This window comes from Rattus rattus, chromosome 7 (genome assembly GCF_011064425.1).
Source record: "Rattus rattus isolate New Zealand chromosome 7, Rrattus_CSIRO_v1, whole genome shotgun sequence".
In the NCBI taxonomy this organism is placed as follows: domain Eukaryota; kingdom Metazoa; phylum Chordata; class Mammalia; order Rodentia; family Muridae; genus Rattus; species Rattus rattus.
In genome coordinates this window covers 48832579-48858879 of record NC_046160.1, presented here as the reverse complement: position 1 = coordinate 48858879, position 26301 = coordinate 48832579, and the positions used below count along the sequence as shown (strand labels likewise).

Here is a 26301-nt window from a genome sequence, read left to right as displayed (position 1 = left end):
TTGTGTGGATGCCATCCATCCATGTTGATGAGCATCAGAGTCCCTCCTCACCTGTTATGGTGAAGGGCCCTTGAATATGTGTTTTAAGTATATAGCGCTGGCCATCTTGCGGATCTACTTTTAGTTTTGTTGAAAACTCCATTCAAAGTTCAGTGGCTGGACCAGTTCACCTGTGGCGACCCTGAGTGATGAAGGTTCCTCTTCCTCCACGATCTCGGCACCATTTGTTGTTCTTAGCTTTCTGGATGTCCTTTTCCTTGCTGCCATGCATCCTCTCTTCTAACTCTCTCTCAAATCTATAAAACGCATCCGACTTCATCTGCGTCTCCACCATGTCCAGCATCACCGCCCTGACTCCCAAAATGCACTGCTCTGCCTCTATTCTTTGGTGGTTAACAGCTACCTTCCCTTCTTTGCTATCTCTGCCTTCTTCTCCCTCATCCCTAGTGCTGTGCCATCGGACTTGCACCTGCACGGCCTCAGACTTCATCAACTTCCCAGCGACTCTCTCTTCATCCACTTTGCTCCTGAGTAGCAGAATTGCCACCTCTTCCTACAGTGACTTTCCCAAGATAGCAGGAATAGTATCTTCCAAATTCAGGCTTTAAAAGCGTTCCATCGCCTACAGAATGAGACCCAACTTCTTTTTTAAGGCTTTATGATTGGTTCCTTGATTTTCTGAGTATCCATTCCATTTTTTTTTTCCTACCACCAGATCTACTGGACTACCAACAAAAGCTCAGCTCTCTGTCTTAATACCTATCTTCCCATTTCTCAGCACCCATATGCTTCTTTCCTACTCATCTTCCTGAAGTCTAATGGAGAAAAAGATATTTTATTACCTTCTGTAGATATACAGTAAATGTGGGAGGGAAAGGTATTATAAAACTCCTGGCCTTCAAGGCTCAACTCTGTAGGGCACTTCTGTAGCTTTCCCCTTAGAGTGCTCTTCAGTCACAGTATTTATCAACCAGCTCAATGTAAAATCTTTGTCAAAACTTAGATGACTCAACTCTAGGAGGAGCTAAGCTCTTTGCCTAATAAATCTTGATGTCTGGGTACAAGGAATTTGCCCAGACATAATGTGGCCTCACACCCCCTTCCAGGCTGGAAAACAGGTACTGGTTGAACACCACCCCGCCTCCAGAACCTCTGGCTGGAAGAAATGTAGGGAGACACTACGTCCTGCGTCATCACGTGCTGTGAAGAGGGTGGGGCTCTCCTGGGAACCGTGAGGGGCGGGGCTGAGCAGGTGGGGCGGGGCTGGAGCCCGGGGCGGAGCTGCGCGGGGTCGCGACAGCGGAGGAGCGGGCTCGCGGCGGGCGGCAGCGCGTGTGTGCGGTCCCCTCGACGCTCGGTGCCCCACGCGTGTCCCGGAGAGGTTCAGCCCGGAGCGACCCAGAGGACAGACTGGTAGACTCTGGGGTGGCAGCCTTGCTGGGCTTTGAGCAGCGCGGGCTTATCGCCTGAGCAGGGAAGCCCTTGAGCACTACGGCTCCTCCTGACCCTCGGGACGGGGCGCGGCTGGCTTGCGGGTTTCTCCTCCGCGGCTAGCCCGGGCAGCCCCGCGTCCCCTCTGTCGCCCGCACCTGCGCGTCGCGATCGGTCCCGCCCTCGGCGGCGGTGGCTCACCTGGGCGCAGCGCGGGCAGGGCGCCGCCTCCGGGACGCAGGTGGAGCGGGCAGGGCGCGGGCACCATGAGCAGCGGCGCCAACATCACCTATGCCAGCCGCAAGCGGCGCAAGCCGGTGCAGAAAACGTGAGTGACCGCGGGCAGGCGCGCTCTGCGGGTGCGGGAGGTCCCCACGCGTGCAGCCATCGGGGAGCAGGGGCTCAACCAATGCATTAAAAAATTCGTCTGCTTTCGGGCGCCTGCACCTTCGCAGCTCAGCGACCTTCCCTGGCCCTGATTCGTTGACAGCTCTGACCTACCTAGTGCCTCTCTGGCTTAGTTAGTTAAGCCTGCCTGGAAATCCTCCACTCTAGATCTCCACCGCGGTGAGCTTTAGGGGACAGCTCACTGAGGTGAGACGTTGGCCAGCGCTAAACACGTGCCGTCTTGAAGGAGGGGTCTTGTGCCTTTGAGGGAATTTCTTTCTGTTCTTAGCGTCTAGCTTTCTGTTTTGCTCTTTCCTTTACTTCTAGGCAGCGATTTTGCCGGGCTCAGAATAGGCGCAGAGTTGGTAGCAGGTTGGAGTGTGCATTGGACAGGTGCTCGGGCGGCTTGGTGGCATTCATAGCCACTCTTTAGTGACACTTTCTTCCTCCTTTTGGAGTGCTTGTAGGGTCTATAAAATTTTTTAAAAATTAAGGAGAGGAAAAAGAACTGGACTGACTTCTAAGTTATTTCTACTGTCGACCTGTAATTCATCTCCCCTTGCTTATAACGTTTTGCCAATTCTAACAGTGATTACAGACTTTGGTCTTTGTTTCCACGGGCTATTTGTGTGAAATGGGAGATATTCATAAACATTTTTTTTCACAGAAAAGAGATCCGAGCATGAGACAGGGTTCCATTTAGGAGTTGGGTGTATTGATGCATTCATTCATAATTATCTTGGAGTTTCCACAACTCACCATTTCTTATTTTTTTTAAAAAAATAAATTATTTTAGGAACACTTTCAGGTAATCAGTAGTGTGCATTTTGCTTGAAACCTGACAGCCATCACCAAGTGAATCAGAAAAATAAGATCTTAAGATTTATACACTGTTTACAACTAGTTACTAACTTAGAACTTGGGTTATTTGTGGATTTTAATTCCCCTTAAGAATTTCAACTGTCCTAGTTCCTCAAATCTTGACTTAAAAATTAATTTTGAGAGGAGACGCTTGTGTATAAATAGTCTGATCAGAATTTGGAAATTTTATGTACACTTTAAAGGACGCAAATATCGTTGACTCAGCAGTTTTCCGCCTCGGCAGTTCTTTGGACCCCGGCTTTCAGCGCCTTGTTATTTTGTAAAATGGTTTCTTTTTATTAAACCATGTTTGCTCAATTTGACTTTGTTCCTGATGGTTAAAGTTTCAGAGGCTTTCAAGTGCTTGTTCCCTGTTTTCATTAATAGTAATACTAACTTAGCCTGAGATGAAAATCTCAGATGTTATGTACAAGGGCGTAAAGTCTGAAGCTCCCCGTGAGTTTTTAAATAACTGATTTTCTCTGTGTTTCTTAAGGATGTAAACTGCTTTTCATACAAAGGTAACCATCTCAGAGGTTGCTCTTTATAACGTTGGATATCTTTAGTTTCCAGTCAATATAAAGAGCTTCCTTTTTAACACTGCAACACTTCCCCTTAGATTAAGATACCTTTTACTGTATTGCCACTATTTGTGTTTGATAATTTCTCACAACTGAACTGTTGTCCCCACTAACTTATATTTTATTTTACATGATTCTTGACTTCTGTACTGAGCCCCTTTAATCAACTCTAACACTTCATAGGCCTTAAAGGTCACCAACTTGCTTTGTCGAAGACTTTTAGTGCTAGTACTTAGATTCTCTAGTGAAAGTACTTACATTTTTCCCTCCGAGTAGAAAATAGTGAACTTTATAATGCGCATAATCAAAGTTCACCCTTAACAATTAGATCATTGAGCTTTAATATGTCTTTAAGTTAAACTACTTCTATGCAGTGAGGCCCCCAAATACCTCAATTTTAGGAAAAACACAAAGATGTGTTGACCATGCTTTCTAATTAACTCAAACCCTTCAAGGGAGAGCTGTTTTATAAGGAGCATGTGCACTGTAATTCTACAGTGTTAAATAATGTCATATTTAGATAGACAGTTCCATGAAAATTTGGAGTAAAGTAGGTGACATGATTTCAACTTGAAGCTTGTTCTTCAAATGAGGATCTAGATACAAAATAAGCCCCCTCTGGTGGCCGGTCTCACCATGACAGTTATCGGGAGCAGGAAGTGAGTTTGAAATGTGTTCAATTTCATCCCCGTGCAGTGTTTCGTATGCACTGCCCTGTGAACAACTGTTTCCTTCTTCAGTGCAGTGAAAGTTAGGAGATTAAGAGATCCAAAGTAGCCTTGCACCCAGTCCATATCCTCATCTTCAAGGGCAGCATTTCAAAGACCAACCTGGGGACAGAATCTTCTTCGATGTTTCTTAGCTAGTAGTCCCACGCTTCGTGTCTGCTTTCAGTTAAATCCTGTTCTTGCTTATTCCCTTCGGAGAGGAAAATGCTGTGTGGGATCGTTTAGCTGTTCTGTGTCATGAAGATGGCGGAACGAGGTAAACGATGGAACGATCTACTCCAGTGATTAAAACTTTAAATGTGTTTTTGAAGCTTTACTAAGACAGAAAAGGTCCTACTGCTGTTGTAGTTTAGGATCATCAGCAAATAATAGATGGTCAATAAATACACCCTGCAGTTGTGATGGTATTCAAGCCAGCCAGGGCAAGGTGCCAGGATAGCAGCTTTCAACGGTCCCATGCTGCTAAGGTACACACCGATAGCAACCTTTACCTTACTAGTGTTCTGGAGTGCTTAAGTAGTGTAGAAGCCCTTCATTCTATTAAAACATTGTGTGACCCTCATCTGCATGATAAAACTTACCAAAAGTTTTGTTACAGCATACAATACTATGTCTTCACAGAGATAGTGCAGGTGCCCTTTTCTGGAGAGCGCCTAGAATTGAAAGACTTTGCAGATACGTAATATTTCTCATGTTCTCTCAAATAGCGTTATTGGGAGGGTGTCTATGCGGAGGCTCGCATCAAACTGAACGGAAGAAGCAACAGATCCAAACTAAATGATGAGGCCTACCTTTCTGCCTGCTCTTAGTCAGATCTCGTTATCGTTGTTTGTCTGTATTAAAATTCTTTTTTTTTCATGCAATATATTTTGATCATATTCTTCCCCCTTCTTCAGCTCATTCCAGGTCCTCCCCACTTCCCTACCCATTTCCCATACCATTTCCTGTTCTTTCTCTCTCCCTTTCCGGGTCAAGGTTTCCTTTTTTTTCTTTTGGTTTTTTTTTTCTTTCTTTATTCTTTAAAGACTAGCAGGACAGTCTCCTCCACTGTTGCCCTTACAACTGAAGTAGAAAAGCAGAAGGTCAAGTAAACCAGAAGGTGGCTGGAGACCCACGTGGAGGCCTGTTCTTAAATTACTGCTAGTTACGTGTTGCAGGCGTGAGTCGGCACATACGGACTCTGCCACTGAATAGTACAGTCTCCTTCCTGTGTTTAGTGAACACCATTACTTAGACGTGAACATTGTGCAAATCTTAAACAGTACTTTTTCTACTTTTAAACTCTCTAAAAGCTATTTATTTAGCTTAGCAATGTCATATAGCAAACATTGCCCCTTTTCCCCAATATGTTCTGATAAGGAGCATTGAACCCAGGGTTTTTCCATAGACAGTTTAATTTCATTTTCATAGTAGTACTATGGAAATAATGTTATCATTTCTGTCTTATGCCACCAGAACCTAAGGTTTGCATTCAAAGTCAGTTCAGGTAGTAAGGAGAAAACTGGACTTCGGTTATTGAATCTCTAGCTGTTGGCTCCAAAAACCTAATGTTCTTAGCACTGGTGCAGGACTGTCTAGATAAGCAGGTTAAACAGTGTGCATGATGGCCCCTGTCCTGGCTGTTGTCAGTTGTCCGCTGCACCTTTTTAATAGCACTGAGGGAGAAACAGTTGATGGCCATTTCAGGACTGAGTCTGATCCTGCTCACCTCTTGCTTTTGTATTCCTGTCTTTTCCTTAGACTCCCCCCCCCCCATTTCCCTGCACTGCTGCACGCATCTCCCTGTGAAACACTGAATAGCTGTGTGTTGTTCTGTAGAGTAACTTCGGTATTTTCCTTTAGAGGGCATATTCTGTCACTTCTAACAGTTTCAGTAGCCTAACTGGTGTTTCCGAGGACACCCTGGAGATTTGTAACCTCTAAAATAAATGTGCTAGTTCCATAGGACAGACCTGTTGAGGTGGAATTTGGGGAGACAAGGGTTTATCTACTTCTAAGGAAGAGCCAAGCGTTACACTCAGACATAGTGTCAGACTAGATGACAAAACGTTGTGAATCACATCCGCGTGCTTTGTCCAAGGGACATTGTCTGTATTCATGTATTTCACTTAAAAATAGTACGAGTTTGGCGAGCAAGCGATGGAGGTGGTTGAGCTTGTAGGTTGGGACTGTGCTTGTGTGCAGTAGTAGAATTTTATGCTTCCCAGATTGACTGACTTTGTCTAGTGTTTTTTAGCTTCTTTGTCCTTTCTCTTGTTCTGAACCAAGTTCCCCTAGAATGTGTACACCTTTTAAAGTCAGTAACATGCACACGGCGCCATCTTGCACTCAGTGTGCTGGGCATTGTCCTTGGTGCCTTCTGTAAGGACAGCCGCTGTCCATCTCTCCTGAGTCTGCTTCACCTCTTCCCATCCTCAGAGTTTTGGATTAAATGGGCTTTCAGCCTTTCACTGCTCTGGACTGTGTCAAATTCTCTGTTGCTGAGCTAAGTAATGCTCTGTGATGACATTTCTCCTCCCACTCATATACATTGGCAGTTCATATCATTTTCCGTGGTCAAAGTCTTTTTCCATGTGGGCACACTGTCTTATGTGGTCCTTTTTTTGTCTGTTTCTGAAGGAGAGTGGTAGCTTCAGGGAGTGTTGTATTCTGTCATTATGAATCCAGAGTGCCTTGCTTATGTTTATCACCTGATTTAGTGACCTGCATCTCTAGGAACTCTTAAGCTTCACTGCTAAACCACCCATGTCACTGAGCAATGCATTAGACGTGTTCGCCTCACAGTAGGATGTGTTTGCTCCTGGTAAAAGAATCAGAATTGCTGCATTTGTCTTGGCAGGGACCAGCGCTTCCTGCATAGTATTTGAGGTTTACTAAATTACCAGTTGATCGTCACTTAACATTTTCTTGGTCTTATCTTGGTAATTGTGGTAAATTGGATCCGTTATGTGGACTCAAAGAGTAATACGAGAAAGGAATATGCATAGGCTTAAGAAGTAGGAAGAGAAAACATTCATCCTAATCTTTTCAGGATCATCGCAGAATCAAACCTTCTAGGACATATCTAATATTCCTGGCTTTTTTAGTATGTGTTTATCGTGTGAGCGCCTGCTGTTTACACATAAATCTCCCCTTAACTAAAGCCAACAGGAAAGTAAAGAATCTATCCCAGCTAGAGAGCAGCAACAGGACACTGGGAAGAGACTCTGACTCAGTGGGGCTTCCAGGTAGAAGTCTCAGAAGGTTCTGTGGATGCTTTTTGTTTCATATAGGGAAATAAAACATCATTAGCATAGCAATGAAATTCATCTTTATGTCATATATCACCCTTATCATTTAAATGAAGCACATAATTTATGATGATTAACATTTGAAATTCTTATTCAGAGACCAAAGCCCTTGCACTAAAGTGAGGGGAACAAAATGAAGAGCACATGGGGTGAGAAGTTGTGTGTGTTCTATGTTCTCTTCGTCTTGAAATTAGTCCTCTACTGTGTGTGTATGGTGTGTGTGTGTGTGTGTGTGTGTGTGTGTGTGTGTGTGTGTGTGTGGTGTGTGTGTGTGTGTGTGTGTGTGTGGTGTGTGTGATGTGGTGTGTGTGTGTGATGTGGTGTGTGTGTGTGAGGTGGTGTGTGTGTGTGTGTGGTGGTGTGGTGTGTGTGGTGTGTGTGTGTGGTGTTTGTGTGAGTTGTGTATGTGTGGTGTGGTGTATGTGTGGGGTGGTGTGGTGTGGTGGGGGGGTGTGTGTGTGGTGTGGTGTGTGTGTGTGTGTGTGTGTGTGTGTGTGTGTGTGTGTGGGTGTGTGAGCATGTGTACATGTATACAAATGCATGTGAAGCCAGAGTCAGGTATCTTCACTTGCTTTCCATTTAAAACAAAGTAATGATTTTATTCTTTGATAATTTGATACAGTGTATTTTGATCATACTTATTCCTTCCCCAATTCCCTCCAGATCCTCCCCACCTCTACCCACCCTCATCCCTCCCCCCTATGTATGTACATATATATGTATGTATATGTATATATTTATTCAATTTTAATATTTGTTCTTTGCATGCCAACCATAGTTTCATCTACCTCCACTCCAAGCTCCTCCCCACACCCCTCTTTCCTAGACCCACTCTTCCATTTCGCTTCCAAGAAAATAAGAAAAAGCAGGTCTCCCAAGGATATCAACCCAACATGGCATAAGAAATTGCAGTAAGACTAGGCACAAACCCTCACTCCTATCAAGGCTGAACAAGACAACCCAGTAGGAGGAAAAGGATCTCAAGTGCAGACAAAAGACTCAGAGACACCCCTCATTCACCATTAGGAGTCCCACAAGAACAGCAAGCTCCAAACCATAAAGCATATGCAAAGGTCCCAGCTCAGACCCATCTGGGGCACATGCTTGTTGCTTCAGTCTCTGTGAGCCCCTGCGAGTCCTGCATTGATTCCATGGTTGGTGTTCTCATGGTGTCTTTGACCCTTTGGCTTCTACAATCCTCCCGGCTTTCTTCAGAGTCCCCTGGCCTCACCGAGTGTTTGGCTCGTCTAGCTTTTTTGGCCAAGACTCCTGAGTGCGTGTCACTCCACTGTAGAAAACTTGATTTTCTTTCTCCCAGCAGCAATCAAGTACAATAGCTTCTTAGCTAGAGGTTAGATTTCACCTTGACCTCCTCTCCTCCCTTGCTAGGGCTTTGTCTGGCTTGACCTTTCCTAGGACTTGTGCACATTGTCACAGTCTCTGTGGGATGCTAGTCCCCTGCCCTGTTATGCCTGAAGTCATCCACTGTCTTTGGCTCTTAGGATATGTCCCTTCTTTCACATGGATCCCTGAGCCATGAGGGGAAGGATGTGTTATAAACATCCCAACCAGGGTTGAGCACACTTCTTATTCTCCGTCTTTTTGCTGTATGTTTGCCAGTCGCGGGTGTGTCTGTTAATGGCTATCTCCTACAGAAAGAAGCTTCTGTGGCGAGAGTTGAGCAATGCACTTATCTGTGGGTGTAGCAATAAGTCATTAGGAGTCATTTTATTACTGTGTCCATGTAAGAGCATAATAGTAACAGGTTTTCCCCTAGGGTCCGATCTAGCCACAGGATCTTGGGCTCCTTCATGGTGTCAGGTCCGGGCTCCATCTCATAGAGCAGGTCTGAAATCCAATCAAAGAGAGACTATCAGTGGCTCTGTATTGAGGTCATAAAAGTACCTGTAATAACAGCATAGTTAATCTTACTTAGTCTGCGTGAGAAGACTAAGTAAAATCTTCAGGGAGAATCAAGGAAGTAGAAATTTGAGGATCTGTGATTACCAATATGTAAATGATTAACTAGGCAAGTGACTAGACATCATACTTTCTAAAGCCAAACGCATGCTTTCCAGTAGTTTTTCTAGGTGAAATTTGCTTAAAAATGATTTTTTTACTTAAAAGCTTTTTCTGTATGAAAATGCTTCAATTATAGAACTCAGCAGTTTTAGTATATTTTTGCATGAATGTTACAGATTTCTTTGTATTTTTGGCGGTATTATTATCTGACACTTATTTCATAATTGTGCTAGTGAGAAAAGCTGGCTCGCAGTGTAGCAGAGGGGTTTATTGGGAAACGCTTCATGTTTCGTGGGTAGAGCGGCCCTTGAGATGTTTTAATGTAATAGATACTTTTGCTCTGTGTTTTCTAAAGGCTTTTCTTTGTGTTTCAGAGTAAAGCCCGTCCCTGCTGAAGGAATTAAGTCAAACCCTTCTAAACGACACAGAGACCGGCTGAACACAGAGTTAGACCGCCTGGCCAGCCTGCTGCCCTTCCCACAAGATGTTATTAATAAGCTGGACAAACTCTCCGTTCTAAGGCTCAGCGTCAGCTACCTGAGGGCCAAGAGCTTCTTTGATGGTATGTCAGCACGGTTGACTTTGACAGCAGTAACTCACAGTATGCTAATGTCAAATATGGTCCTTGATATTGGTGACAATAAAAAACTGGCCACGAGCGCAGACGTCTTTCTTGTCTTAGAAAATAATGGAGTGACAAAGCTAAATGTATAACTGTTATTAACTCTCTCTCCTGTCTCATTCACCAGACAAATAGAGCCATTTCGATGATACATAGTAACATTCTTTGTAAGTCGTGTGTTTAAAAGTTATACTCAGGTTTCATTTTTAAAAAGAAATACTAACGTACTGTGATTGGGGTGGGGCTGGCTCAGTGGACACGAGAGGATTGGTGCATAAACATGAAGAGCTGAGTCCATGTCTCCAGTGCCCGCTTAACGCGTTGCCTGGCTTGACTCTAACCGTAGCACTGTGGGAAATAGAGACAGGGCTCTGGGCCTGCTGGCTGCCAGCTTTGTGGGTTCAGTGGGAATGAGGAGGATGATAGGGATGGACACACAAAACCTTACTCTGTCTCTCTCTGACACACACACACACACACACACACACACACACACACACACTTCTCTGACATACATATATACTGTCCTTCTCCCTCTTCTTCCCCTTCTCTGTCTCTCTCTCACATACACATACACACACTTCCTCTCCCTCTGACACGCATGCACATACACATACACCTGCTCTTTCTTTGACATTCCTCCCGCCCCCCTGTGCTCTTACCGTCTCTCCCACCTCTCTCCTGTCTCCTCTCCCCCTCTCTCTGACACACAGGAATTAACACCCACCCGCCCACCCTGCCTTACAGGAGTAGTAATAGATTGTTCCTGTACTTTCTGTATGTGAATTCATGGAGTCTTTCAAAGTTATACGGACTGCTACAGCTTTATGTTAATGTATGTTAGCATCAAGGAAATGTGGCTAAAATGGTTTCTGATCAGAAAGAACTCTTGAATATGGTTGGACAGTGTTGGAGTTCGTTCTTCACAGTGCCACCGGTAAACTCTTTGACTTTAACCGTGCCGGGGAGCACCCTGTGCTTCAGCCGTGAACGCAGAGAGGGTGCTGTGGGGCTGTGTGGCTGAGTGCTGCTTATTACATATGAATCTCCAGCATCTATCACTACAGAGTCTCTAAAACGGAGTTCCTATTTGAAACTACTGTTCTGACATATTTTGTCATATAAAATAACTCCTTAATTATCTCTTACATGAGTTCTGGGGATTTGAACTAAAGACATCCTCCTTAAATAACAAGGAATCTTCCTCGCTAAGCCATTTCCCTAGTGCCTTATTTTTTTCTTTTTATGTCCATAAATCAAAAGTTAATTATTAAGGATCGTATTCCTTCACGAATTGTAGCTAATGGATTAATGCCAAGATCTCAAACTGCTGTGCACCTAGGCATCACGGTGAGATGCAGAAGTTCCCCCTTCTGCAGACTCAGATGATGCTAATGGTAGCATCCGAGTCACCAGGCAGCCCCTGCTCATCTCTGTGTCTTAGAGGACTGTATAGAAAGTCATTCCTCTCGGATTTATGTTTGTGTGAGTTGATGTATTTGAGTTGAGCAGCTTTTGCTTGCATGGTTGTATATTTTCTTACCACATGTAATTTTTAACAATAGCATTCTGTCAGGGCACACAGACACCTAGAACTGTGATTTCATGTGGTCTGCAGTGTACATGAAATCTCACAGCGGTGATTTAATTTAGTTCGTAGTATACATTGACTCCTAAAGCCGTCATTCCGTGTGGTTTAGGATGTACACTGAGTTCTACAGTAGTAATTCCATGTAGTGTATGCTGTACAGAGTCTGACAACAATAGTGATTCCATGTAGTCTGTAGTGTGCACTGATGCCTACAGTAGTGATTCCATGTGGTCTGTAATGTAGAGTCCTACAGCAGTGAGGTCATGCACAGTGTCATAGAAGACACGTAAGTTCTTACCTTTCAGTTCCATCATACTGAGCTCTTCTCTGTGCATCTCTGAAACACCGCTGCTGTGTCTATGTGTCTTGCTATAGCCTTCTCCTGGGAACGCTGACGCTGAGCCCAGGTTTCTTGATTTCTTTTATTGTTTCTAACTCTATCTCTGTCCCTCCCATTTCTGCAAAGTCAAGTGCTGGGACAAAAGGCCTGCGCCACCACCCATAGTCACCACACAAGCAGCTTCAGCACTAATGGGGGCTTGTTAGAGATCCTGGCCCTGCAGCATCATTCACTGTCATGGATACCTGTGAGCCACTACTGTGAACTGTAACCTTGAACTTGTGCCAGCTTCGGAACCTGAACCTCAGTGTATGCTCACAGGCTGTGCTCCCTGCTGCACCAGATCCACTTCTCTCTTCCCTGACACAGGAGTTGTTTCTACCCCTAGAGAATTTCATATACAGGGCCAGGGGGCTCAGGCTCAACTCCGGGAGAGGTTTATTGACTTGAGTCATCGAATGTTTTCAATTTCTTGTGCCTTATGATAAAGAGTGTTGATGTATTTGTACATACGAAAAATAGAGTTTATGATGTGTGAGAAAGTACATACCTTGTCCCCTGTTGAGAGGCAGGAGGATGGCACTGAAGCTGCTTAAGAATAACCACTTTGCCATACACATGCTGCATAACTGCTATCTTTAAAACAGATGCATGTATGTATGTTCACACACATGCATGATCAGATAGGTGTCTTGTTTCCCTGAGTCAGCCTCATTAGTGCAGAGTTACAGGCATGTTAAAATTATTTCTTAGCCAGCCCTTCATTAATTAGTTGGATTTTTTATTCAGGTTTATTACCTATCTGTATTATTCCTCATCAATTATATCATGCTTAATTTTAGACTGCTTTGATGGTTTTGCACTTCAGTGTGCCTAAAACGTAGCTGTAAATTTTGTTGAGATATGCATTCTAGAGCAGGCCTTAATCTCTGTTGATTCAGCCACTTTTCTGCAAAACCAAGGAATCAGAATTTGAGCAAGTGGGTTATAAGTATGTGACAGAGTTGTAGTTTGGTCTTCATTGTCCCCAGAGCAAGTTTATAAAAGTTGTTTTCTTTGCTCTTTAAAGGAAAAATCCAAATATTCAAAGTTTTAAGGAAGGTTATAAGTGTGTGTGTGTGTGCGTGTGTGTGTGTGTGTATGTGTGTATGTATGGACATAGAGTTAGGTGGAAATTGTAGGGGATAAAAATCAGGAAACTAGAATGCCTCATGTCTTCGCTGGACCATCTATGGTCCCTGCAGTATATTAGAGTACCTAAAAGAAAAAATTGAGCATAGTACCTTTATGAACAGAACCATGGTGTGCAACCCAGGTGATGTGGAGGCCCCACCAGTCCTGAGGTGCCTATCCACAGTTAGTCTCACTGTCCCTCTATTAGGCGAACAGTGTAGTGAAGCGAAGGGAAACTCAAAATGAATAACAGGATGCAAACAGGGGGTGTGTGAATTCCTGCGGAAAGAACAATATAAACGAGTAATCATACAATCTTGCTAGAAAGGAAACTCAAGTTTTACTATAACAATAGATATTTTTCCAAGAAAATACATCTATTTATTGCAAGTTCAAATAATACGGCATGAATTGATCTTCTTAAGCTGGGAGCCATGACTGAACTGTCTGAAAAGCAGCAGTCGGCACAACAATAATATTTACACTTTTCTAACTAACTGAGACATCCCAGAGTTTAAGTACTTAATACCGCTTTGTCCTGTTTTAGGTAGTGTGAAATTTGAAGCAGTCTATTCGGAACTATTATCTATTATGTCTGATGCAGAAAGTATTCAAGAAGTTCAATAACTATGATCAGTAGGACTTTATTTTTAGATACATGTGGCTGCATCCAGGTCTTGGAATTGGCTTATGTTAACAGAAGGGAGGCTTCTCCTGTATCATGTCTGCTGCACAGTGGTCAAACAGGACATACTACCTACCTCACATGGGATAAAAAGATAAACCACATGATTTTAGTTAGTTAGTTAGTTAGTTAGTTAGTTGTTAGTTAGTTGTTAGTGAGTTAGTGAGTTAGTTTTTTCAAGACATGGTTTCTCTTCGTATCCCTTCTGTCCTAGAAATTGTTCTGTACACCAGACTAGACTTGAACTCAGAGATCTATCTGCCTCTGCCTCTGCCTCTGCCTCTGCCTCTGCCCCTGCCCCTGCCCCTGCCCCCTGCCCCCTACCCCTGCCCCAACCCCTGCCTGAGTGCTGGTATTAAAGGCATGCACCACACCCAGCTAACAATTTATTCTTAAGAAGTATAATTTTGACATTTCAATGTAGTTTTTTTTTGCTACCTATTGAAAATTTCAGGATGCAAATAGTTTGTTCAAATTGCTCTGCATTTGGACATTGTCTTGGTTAGGGTTACTGTCTGTGTGATGAAACACCATGTCCAAGACCAACATATAAAAGAAAGCATTTAACTGGGGGATTGCTTAGTTTCATGATCATTACGGTGGGGAAGACCAAAGAAGGCAGTAGCAGAGAGCTCACATCTGATCCACAAGTTGTGGTCAAAAGGAGAGCAAATCTGGACCTGCTGTGGGCTTTGGAAACATCCAGGCCCTACTCAGACAAGGGCACACCTCCTAGTCTTTCTCAAACAGCTCTACTAACAGGGGACTGAGCACTCGAATATATGAGCCTATGGGGGCCGTTCTCATTCAAACCGTATTGTTCCACTCCCTGGCCGCCATAGGCTTGTAGCCGTAGCCTAATACAAAGTGCATTCAGTCCAACTTCAAAAGTCCCTGGAGTTTTTCATGATCTCAAAACTGTTTAAGAGTCCAAAGTCTCTTCAGAGACTCAAGCCACAGTTTTAACTGTAACCTCCTTGACTTTAGTCAAAACCAAAAGGAAGATCACAGACTTCCAACGTACAATGGTACAGACTATTTATACACCGCCATTCCCAAAGGAGGAAAGAGAGCCGAGTGAGGAAACTGTGTATAACCAACCTGCAATTATCCCCTGTGGATTTGTTTTCTTGCCTCACATTTTCTTACATGACATGGGGTGCACTTTGTCACGTGACAGAATGTCCCATCGATTCCTGTGTTCTTAATGTCGCCTTTCCATGTCATGGAGACAGCAGACAGCAGAGGACATGTGGCTTTCGGTGTGGGTGAGCAGGCAGGTGAGGCACGTGTCACTCAGTGTGAGGCTCACCTCCTGGTGGACTAGTCTGTGTCTTCCAGAGGACCTTTAACCTTCCTGTGTCTTTACCTCTGCAGTGTGAACAGTAACAAGGCCTGCCTGTTCTGAGGTCTGAAGTGGCTTAGTGCTGACAGGAAGAACTCTGTGAATGGATTCTATAATTACAGTTGCTGTCGTGTGTATTACACACACGTCCTATGGAATACTGACATTTGTTTTAGCAGAGGACGTTCTTGTGACCGAATATGCCTAGGGACCCTTAGACCCAGTGTTAATGTCGCCTATGAGCTCCTGTGTTGAAGTGATGCTACGTGAACTCAGGCAGGAATTTGCAAACGAGCTCTTAGAAGCTCTTAGTGGAGTGGATGGTCATTGCTTGCCCATGCATGGCATTTTCTCTTGTTAGAAACCACACATTCGCTCACATCTAGATGTCGGTTTTAATACTACAGTTTTTTGTCTTGGTAAAAGTGATAAGGGTTATCACTTAATGTCATACTAGTAAATGCATGTACTATGCCTACAATAAACAGAAAACCTAAGAGAGTTCTAAATCATTTCCTGAGTCTGGATACTATGTCATTGGCCTTCAGAGAGAGGCTGGCGGTGTGTAGTGTTGCCTGGGATGGTTAGTGGGACCTGTGGAGTGTGTCATCTTAGAACTGCTGAGTCAGCAGTTGAAAGGGGTGAATTAACGTGCCTTCTGGATGATTCTACTGTCTGTGGAAGTATCATAGTAACTGGTACAATTTATTAGTCACACTCTGCATTTCAAGTCATGCTTGAATTTCAGTCTTGCAAGTAAAGGTAACAGTGTGCCACAGGCAGGTTAACGGCCCTGCCGAAAGCCACAGACAAGCAGACATAATCCTCTTTTCGCATTACTGCCCAGTAGGACTGCATAGAAGTATTGGCATCTAACTGAATGCATAACATGGAGTGTGATAATGTCTTTGGAAGTGAGTTTTCACTTGAAATTTGGAATAGAACATTTATTTATTTATTTTCATATTTCAAATGTTATCCCCTTTCCCGCTTTCTCCTCCAGAAACCCCCTATCCCATCCCCCCTTCCCCTGCTTCTCTGAGTGTGCTCTCCTACCCATTCACTCACTCCTGCCTCCTTGCCCTGGAATTCCCCTACACTGGGGCACTGAGTCTTCCCAGGACCAAGGGCTTCTCCTATTGAGGCCCTATAAGACCATCCTCTGCTACGTGTGCAGCTGGAGCCATAGGTCCCTCTCTGTGTATACTTTGGTTGGTGGTCTAGTCCCTAGGAACTTGGGGGGTCCGGTTGTTTGATATTATTGTTCTTCCTATGGGGTTACAAACCCCTTAAACTCCTTCAGTCCTTTCTCTAACTCCCCCAATGGTTGGCTGCTAGCATCCGCTTCGGTATTTGTCAGACTCTGGCAGAGCCTCTCAGGAGACAGCTATATTAGGCTCCTGTCAGCAAGCACTTCTTGGCATCCACAATAGTATCTGGGTTCGATGTCTGTATATGGAATGTGTCCCCAGGTGTGGCAGTGTTTAGATGGCCTTCCATTCAGTTTCACTCCACACTTTGTCTCTGTATTTCCTCCCTTGAGTACTTTGTTTGCCCTTCTAAGAAGGACTGAAGCATCCACACTTTGGTCATCCTTCTTGAGCTTCATGTGGTCTGTGAATTTTATCTTGGGTATTCAGAGCTTTTGGGCTAATATCCACTTATCAATGAGTGCATACCATGTGTGTTCTTTTGTGATTGGGTTACCTCACTCAAGATGATACTTTCCAGTTCCAACCATTTGCCTATGATTTTCATAAAGTCATTGTTTTTGATAGCTGAGTAGTATTCCATTGTGTAGATGTACCACATTTTCTGTATCCATTCCTCTGTTGAAGGGCATCTGGGTTCTTTCCAGCTTCTGGCTATTATAAATAAGGCTGCGATGAACATAGTGGAGCACGTGTCTTTGTTATATGTTGGAGCATCTTTTGGGTATGTATATACCCTGGAGTGGTATAGCTGGGTTCTCGGGTAGTGCAATGTCCAATTTTCTGAGGAACCACCAGATTGATTCCAGAGTGGCTGCACCAGTTTGCCTTCCCACCAACAATGGAGGAGTGTTCCTCTTTCTCCACATCCTCGCCAGCATCTGTTGTCACCTGAGTTTTTTATTTTAACCATTCTGACTGGTGTGAGGTGGAATCTCAGGGTTGCTTTGATTTGCATTTCCCTTATGACTAAAGATGTTGAACATTTCTTTAGATATTTTTCAGCCATTCGATATTTCTCAATTGAGAATTCTTTATCTCTGTACCCCATTTTTAATAGGGTTATTTGGTTCTCTAGTTCTTTTTGAGTTCTTTGAAAAATATTGGATATAAGCCCTCTATTGGATGTAGGATTCATAAAGATCTTTTCCCAATCTGTTGGTTGCCCTTTTGACCTATTGACAGTGTCCTTTGCAATTTTATGAGGTTCCAATTATTGATTGTTGATCTTAGAGCATAAGCCATTAGTGTTCTGTTCAGGAAATTTTCCCTGTGCCCATGTGTTCGAGGCTCTTCCCCACTTTCTCTTCTATTAGTTTCAGTTTATCTGGTTTTATGTGGAGGTCTTTGATCCACTTGGACTTGAGCTTTGTACATAGAGATAAGAATGGATCAATTTGCTTTCCTCTACATTGCTGACCTCCAGTTGAACCAGCACCATTTGTTGAAAATGCTATCTTTTTTCCCACTGGATGGTTTTAGCTCCTTTGTCAAAAATCATGTGACCATAGGTGTGTGGGTTCATTTATGGATTCTCAGTGCTATTGCTTTGATCTAGCTGCCTGTCACTGTACCAGTACCATGCAGTTTTTAATCACTGTTGCTCTGTAGTACGCTTGAGGTCAGCGATGGTGATTACCCCAGAAGTTCTTTAGTTGTTGACAGTAGTTTCCACTGTCCTGGGTTTTTTGTTATTCCAGATGAATTTTAAGGCCTTTGCATTAAAAAAATGATCTGCTAATAAACAATAACCTTCCAATAATCACAAACACAAACACAATTCCCTTGTGCCTTCAAGAGACACACTTCAGGGACTGCAGAGGTGGCTCAAGGGCTAATAGCACTTACTGCTTTCCAGGGAACCCAGGGTTGATTCCCAGTACCCATATGATGGCTCAAAGTGTCTGAGAGAACTAGACATGCATGTGGTACACAGACATGCATGCAGGAAAAACACCCATACACACAATAATGATTTTTTTATAAGAAGAACACATATACAGAAGAAAACCTTACAGTGTATTACAGTAAAATGTATCTTTTATTTCAAATTATATAGAAAACTCCCTTTAGGTACATATGATGTATTATTTGGAAATGTATTCATTCATATAAACTAATTTCGAAGTATTTTTGTTAAATTAGTAAACCCTGTGTTTCTTAAACCATTTTAGTGTGTGTTTGTGTGTGTGTGTGCATGTGTGTGTATGTATGTATGTATGTATGTGTGTGAGTGTGTGTGTGTGTGTATGCATGTGTGTGTGTGTGTGTTTATGTGCTTTGTTGAACCATCTCAGTCATTTTCTCTTACGCATACATCAATGTTGGAATGGAATTTAACTTTCCTAGTCATAATAATAAAAAGAGATAAAATATATTAAATTAATAGTAATGATTAAGCATAAGTAAAACAATAGTTTTCCCCCTCAAACTGTGCCATGCCACATTTCAACTTAAAAGTAAACTTAGAAAAACAAAGAACAGATAGTTTAGCAGAATCCTGTATATTGTCCTCTTGAATTTTATTTCTTCAACAATTCAAAATAATATACAAGAGAGGGAAGTCTCATGTTAGAAAATGTAGATTCCGTAAATGTCAGTGGAGTCCAGACTGGAGCGGTGGGTGCTGGGTTATGGCTACTTGATAGTGACATGCCTTTGCACACAGAGTGCAGTCACTTCTCTCTACTATGGAATTACTTCAGATGCTCTAGAGGAAGTCATCCTTCATACTATGGCATTTTACTATCCTCATCTTTGGCTACTTTAACATTCCTGTTACTTCAGAAGGGGGTGTATAGCCCAGATGTCTATTAAAATTTAACAGATGCCTGACAGGTAGCAGAATCAATGACATTTTCAGATCCTATATCTCATTTCTACAGACTGCCACATCTTCCATGGTTGCTAAGTTTCAAGTATCATAGAGATTGGATTATATACATGATGTGTGTAGTGCTTCCTAATGGTAGAAATATCGTAGTCACCATCTGGTTATCACAGTAATTCTGTCAGATGGTCATCCATGCGTTCCATTTAAAGATGAGGAAATGGTTAGCCCTCGGTGCAGTTTATACATCCTTTTGTAGTGCTTCCAGGGTGTGTAACAGGGCAGAGTTTATCATGCGTGCCCTTTACTGTTCATGTGTAAGCTGAATGTTATTTTATGCTCGCCAGGATTCATCTCAAGTGACAGCACTGCTCTTATGTAAAGGCAGGAAAACTAGAGGTGAAAACGGTGAGCTCAGTGTGAGGACTGTGGGGTGGGTGGGTCATCCCTGCACACCGGGAGGAGGCTCAGGCTGCCCGGATTTCCATGCAGGCTTTACCTCTTAAAGTTTGGCAACTCTGAGGGAGTTTCTTCATCTTCTGTGTCTTAGTTTCATACTATATCAAACAAACAATACCAGTGACATAAGGTAGTTTTGGAAATTAAATGGGATGTAGATCGTAGCCCCAAGAAAATACATTATTACCGGGTGCATAGAGTAATTCTATAGGTAGGAAGCAGTTGTCTTATTCCATGGGTTACTTAACAAGTTGAGCAGCATACTCGAGGAGAGAGAGTATTAATCCAGAGTCTTGCAATTTAAGAAGTAATAGTTATGATATTAAAACTCCAAGGAAAAACAAAAAAGGTTAAAGTGATCCAGTCTGGCTTGAAAAGTATGGTCATAATGTAAGCTTTCTAAGACAGCACAGACGTGTTTTGTGGGGAGACCCTGGGAAGGGAGAGCACTGGCTACTTCTGGACACATGTTTGTGCAGTGTTTACTTCAGTCCTTTCCTACGGCCTAAACAACAGAGATATTGTCTGGCCTGCTTGGAGTACAACCCATCCAGTGACCATTTCCGGAAATCCATTTATTGTGCATATCAAGTATTGTGCTTCTGACATTTAAAGCTATTCCGTGTGAAGACCCTGCTCTTATAAACCATCTCCACACTTTCTGTAAAGGTTCCGTAAACCTGTTCTGATTCTTGACTCCTTTATGACATTCTTTTCTAATTTTTTTATTTCTATAGCTTGTAAATCATCCTCAAAGACTGGCTAAGTCCAATTTGCATTGGTTACTAATCTCCACGGAAGCCCAGTAGCAAACTTGACACAAGTTGTCTTATTTCCTGTCTGGTGATGGAGGACAGTCTGGTGGTGAACAATGTATCTGGCTGCTGAGCTGTTCTTTTCTCTTACTGGTAGTGACGTGAAATCTGTTACTCAAAAATTAATGTTACTCAAAAAAATAAACTTCAGTTGATAATCAGGGTCTTCTGTCAGACACTGTATTGGTGGAGTTTGAGACTGGCCCTGCTCCTTTTATAAGAATGTCCGGTTTGAGTTTGGCTTTCATCCCATCTTTTCAGCAGTGGGTCTGATTTGGTAAAGCTCCCAACTTCTTTGCTTGGTGACATGGAGCAGAGTCCTTATTTATCTTTGGCATCATGAGCGGCCAGTGCTTTACGGCAAGGTTCCCCAGTCAAAACAACCAGCGGCAACAGCTAATACTGAACAGAAAGGAAGAAAGGGCCATTCTCTGTTCTGCATTTCAGTGAGAAGCATTTAAGTATTTCCTTTTAGTCTTGATTAACAGGAGACCAGTTTACCTCACACTATTTTTTGGCCTGAGGAAATCTGTTCTCTGGCCTTTTGAAAACTTTACGCACAGAGGCCAAACCCTGGCCTCTTTTCTCACAGAGATATCTTTCAGCTTCTGCAAAGGTAGGCGAGAGCTTGGCTCGAGGTCCCGATGTGACACATACACTGATGATTACCGGAAAATGCAAACACGAGAATGGCTCACATGACCCTTGACTCGCTAAGAAAGCTTCCCCTGAGCTGGGGGAACTGAGAAATCTAATAAAATACTTCTTGAGGACTGCAGACTCACTCTTTAAATATCACCGGGTAGAAAGGGATCAGGGAAGATAAGAATGCGAAGCACTTAGGAGATTACTCTTTCTAATAAGGCAATCCTTACACTCCCGTAAACACTCTAATTAGAGCAACTGTTTATTGACCTGCTGGTCTGCTGTGTCAGGAGCGGCATGAGCATTTTCACTGCCCCTCACAACAGCTTCATAGGAGAGTCTGGTTTAGTTTGTTTGCTTTGGCTGTCCTTTCACCTACTAGTAAACAGGCTCAAGGAGCTGATATGCCTAATAAATGGCAGAACTAAGATTTGTATCTAACCGGGTCAGATATGTTAGCCATGCGCTTGCAAGTGAGATTAGTTAGTGCAGGCTAAAATGCCGAAGTAAATGGTAGCCATGATCACTGTGTCCAGTCGTGTTGCCTCTCGCCAAACCCGCTGCACACATGGTGTTTCAAATCATCCACTTGATGGTTTCTACTGTAGTCTTTGAACATTGCTTATTTGAAGATGTACCTTTGTGTAATTACTTCTTCCTTTTCCTTCCCCCCTGTAGTTGCATTAAAATCCACCCCGGCTGACAGAAATGGAGGCCAGGACCAGTGTAGAGCACAAGTCAGAGACTGGCAGGACTTGCAAGAAGGAGAGTTCTTGTTACAGGTATCGCTACTAATGCAGTTCCCCCGTGTGGTTCAGGAGCACACAGAAGCGGGAGGTTCATCTCTCCTAACTTCTCTAAGTCACTCAAGACTGCAGCACTGGTCTTCTCTAGTTCCCGGCAGACGGGATTATGAGAAATGGATTAATCTGGTCTAATCACCCTGGGATTATGGGAACTGGATTTATCAGGTCTAGTCATCCTCCCTGTCATCTCTCTTAATGAGTCTGTATGCACTTTCAGGAATGTCACTCACATAGAGAGTTAAAGCGTGAATTCAATGTACGAAAACTTTTCTTACTTGAATTTTATTTTAATAAGTAATATTATAATTTGTATTTCGTTTTAGCAACAATGTGGGACTCACGTGTTATGGATTTTTTTTTTCCCCAGCAACCACAGGCTCTCATTTTGTGCTTTGGAATAAGGGAATTTCTAATAGGTTTGATGGTGGATAGGCTCTTAAAGTTTTGAACTGTATCCTCTTAGAGTGGATACCATGCTTGGCTCTCCTAGCATCAGCAGATACTTAACGATTTTGTTGAACTAGAATGGAAGGAGTGTGTAACCACGACCGTGCCAGTGGTTTCCTGATTGCCTGCAGTTCTAGCCAGTGAAGTGAGGGCACAGCTTAGTGTCCATTCGCTAACTTTGTTGCTGGAATGGAGCTGTATCAGGTCCTTCCTATTGCTGTAATAAGACGCCATGACTAAGAGTGACTTCAGAAGGAGGCATGCACTTGGGCTTACAGTATCAGAGGGTTAGAGTCCAACATGGTAGGGAAGAATGACATCAAGCAGCAGGCACGGCAGCGGCAGGAGTAGCAAGCTGAGAGCTCACATCTTCACACGGGAGCACAAAGATCAAGTATGTGTGCATGCACACACGCGCACGCTCGCGCAGACACACACAGAGCGGGGGTGGGGTGGGGGAGAAAATGAACTGGAAATGGGGTGAGCCTATATAATCTCGGAGTGACTATGTAATCCCCTAGGGACTGACTTCCTCCAGCAAGGGCAGCTCCACCCCTAACAGCTCCACCAAATCGAGACCAAGTGTTCAAATGGGCAAGACTAAGGGCACAGCTCCCACTAAGCACCATACTCCACTCCCAATCTGCCCATGGAGCTAGAGGATCTGGTGTTTGCCCCACTGGGTTCCAGGCTTGCTCGGGTCCAGTATTTCTTCCCTGTGCTCCATTCCTCCCTTTTGAAATATTTGGTGCCGTTGTATGTTGGAAGTGTGTAATCTGCCTTTTGGTTTTATAGGGGGTTATAATTAAGAGATTGCTTTGCATCTCAGGGGAGACTTTGGACAGTTTGAGTAGGGACTAGTGAGAGCTTCTTTTTAAAGTTTCTAGCAATGGACAGTTGTCGTAAGCACATATACTTTTGTAATCCAAGAGGAAGATAAACCTTCATTCACACTGACCTCGAAAAAAAGATAAACAAAATAGGACTCTGAACTAAAAGAAGGAAAGAACACAAAATAATCATAATGATAATACAGGCTTGAGGGAAAAGGGGTACAGTGCAGCTCGAACTAATAGAAACAAGGAGAGGGTATAAGACAGTGGATTTCAACATGAAAATATCCATGAGATGAAATGTCAATACATGCATGTGTCTTATACCTGAGAATTACATTTAAATTATTTTAATGTTATACTCTATATGCATTGTGCTTTCTAATAAGTTTTAATATCTTTATAATTCTTTGAAAGCATCTAAGTTTCAAATTCAGTCAGTGCCAGAGGTATTTGGATGGAGGCAGTTTGTCTTCTGACTAGCTTTCTCCACTTAATGGTCCAAAGAGTGGTTTTTCCTACTGTGCTCCCTAAAGAAAGGCAGGTAACCATTGCGAATGTTTTCTGTGCAGTTCATTTTATATCAAAAATTGGACGAGGTGTATTTAAAAGAAATCTGGAATATAAGGAAAATGGGAACCCTGATATTCTATCCATGCACCCGTTTGGACTTTAAATTCAGCTGTGATTTTTTTCTCAGCCAAATCGGAGGCATGAGTAGATTTGCCGTAGCCCACATGTGTTTGGGAAGTGCAGGAATTTTAGTCATTTTGAAGAGCAGGTGTTGAGAGAGAAAGAGAAACAGCCTTTTACCTAACCGTCAGTATTTCTGAGTGACAAGTTTATGCTCCACCTCTAACGACACCTTCCTGTCTGCAGGCGCTGAATGGCTTTGTTCTGGTTGTCACGGCAGATGCCTTGGTCTTCTATGCCTCTTCCACTATCCAAGATTACCTGGGCTTTCAGCAAGTACATACACTCCTCCTCCATCGTTTAAAATGATCATTTTTAGAAAATGAACTTTCTACTGCTTTTATCTGTTTTTATAATGTAAGATCAGAGCCGACCATTTGTAATTGGAGAGTCTTGATTAAAATGGGTGCTGTAAGAATTGAAAATATATTTTAGATTGTTAACTTTTCTCAGATTTGCTGGCAAACAGGCCTGCTATCTCGCTTTGTGGTTATTGTTTCTCTTTATCGTGTATCTCATAAGAAACTTTTAGGGGCTGCAGATGTAGCTCTGTGCTATATCTAGTACCTGCTATGCTGGGTTCAGTCGTTAGCCTGGCAGAACAGGGGCAGGGAGAGAACCATTCAGGCTGGTCAGGTTTTGAGGCAGACAGAACATTTGCCATTAGACGCCATGGGTTACAAAGGATGTAAAACAGTTAGAAAACTAAGGAGATGCTATGAGAAGGCACATGTGAAATACCGCAGTTAATACTTTTAGTTCTGGTGCCTTTACATAATAAGTATTACCTTGAAAGAAATGCTTTGACACTAAGCTTAGAGCCTACAGAGTGCACAGATGGTTGAAGACAGACGTGCAATGAACAGTAGACAAGTAAGCCCTGAGAGACACGAGTATTGGCTGAGGGAGCAGTCTTGAGTGGATGCTGTAGGTGGTGGTCAGCACTGGAAGCATCAGTAAGACAAACATTAGGAGAACTGTGGACCCACTGGTATATTTGAGGGACAGGAACATCTGATGCCATCTGGGAACACCCCAGAAGTACACCGAATGCTTGCTGTTCTTCTGTATCTGCTTCTCACATGGTAACATCACAAGCATCATCTGAAACACTTGATAAAGTCTCTGGACTCCATTCCCAGATATTCCATGGCACTGGGTCCTAGAGTGGCCCGCGAGTTAGCATTTCTGTAATCTACAAGGCTACTGGTCTGCATACCACAGGCTGTTTACCACATTCGTGGTTTTTATTACAGACACGGTAAATATATGCTGGTAGCTCTCATTTGAGAGAAAGTGGATGCTTTAGTTATGTTCCAGATCACCCCAGCAACTATGTAACTGATGCACAGAGGTGACTTACTACAGCATTAAGTTTTCAGGGAGAGTAGCCTACAGGGAGGTGATTAAAGCAGTGGGATGTGGCTATTATCACAGAAGCTAAATCTTAGTTTTCTTTGTTTAAAACAATGTTATTGCTAGTATAGGGATGCATGGATGAGACAGGGTCTAGAACAGTGGTTCTCAATCTTCCTAATGCTATGACCCTTTAATACAGTTCTTCATGTTGTGGTAACCCAATATGCTTTCTTGTTGCTACTTCATAACTAATTTTGCTATTGTTATGACTTGCTATATAAATATCTGATATGCACGATATCTGATATTCCACCCCCAAAGGGGCTGCAACCCCCATGTTGAGACCCACTGTTCTAGAAAGTTGTCAGCCGGTGAAAAATAAACAAGGACTCTGAGTAGATCTTAATATGGAACATTTGAGGAACAGGAAGCTGCCTTGTGAGCCCCAGCATTTGCATCAGGAAGTGGGAAGTGATGGCAGATGTGAATGGTTAGGGGGTCTTTGCAAACCGTCATTTGCATCCAGTTCACCATTGCTAACAGGTGCCCACTGATCCAGACACCTTTTGAAACTGCTTTACTAAACCTTATCACTCTTTAAATTACTACATTTATTTCCCCATGTCCCTTTCTTTAGTCTGACGTCATACATCAGAGCGTGTATGAGCTTATCCATACAGAAGACCGAGCTGAGTTCCAGCGCCAGCTTCACTGGGCTCTAAACCCCTCACAGTGCACAGACTCTGCACAAGGAGTGGACGGTAAGAAAGTTTACCAGAAGGTGATGCCCATGCTGTCGGAATAGGCTAAAAAGTTGCGAGGCACAGAGCAACATGCTGGAGATAGGGAATAAGCCAGGCTGTGGGAGTCTGTACTGGAAACCAGAGCAGACCACAAGGGGATGTTGAGCCAAGGAAACTGTAGTTGATGCAAGCCATAAGGAGTGTCATAAAGACAGTTGTGTGGTTAGCATTGTGAATATGTGTCTGGGCCCATCTGGGGTGCATGTGTGGAGACTCAAGGTCACCAACCTCAGATGTCATTCTTTGCACACCTTCTACCTTATTTTTTGAAACAGGAGTTTTCACTGGCCTGGAGACCACCAAGAAGTGTAGGCTGCTGGGAGCCCAGGGATACACTGTCTGTC

General features: G+C 43.2%; 1 protein-coding gene across 1 annotated transcript in view; it reads left to right on the top strand.

Moving 5' to 3' along the window:
* Nucleotides 1-1280: 1280 nt before the first annotated feature.
* Nucleotides 1281-26301, top strand: part of Ahr (aryl hydrocarbon receptor) — a 36623-nt gene continuing 11602 nt past the window's right edge. Inside the window, 5 exon segments of the mRNA XM_032907649.1 lie at nucleotides 1281-1759; nucleotides 9675-9862; nucleotides 21695-21798; nucleotides 23982-24071; nucleotides 25792-25915. Of these exon segments, the coding sequence (XP_032763540.1) occupies nucleotides 1698-1759; nucleotides 9675-9862; nucleotides 21695-21798; nucleotides 23982-24071; nucleotides 25792-25915 (568 nt within the window). The 5' untranslated portion in view covers nucleotides 1281-1697.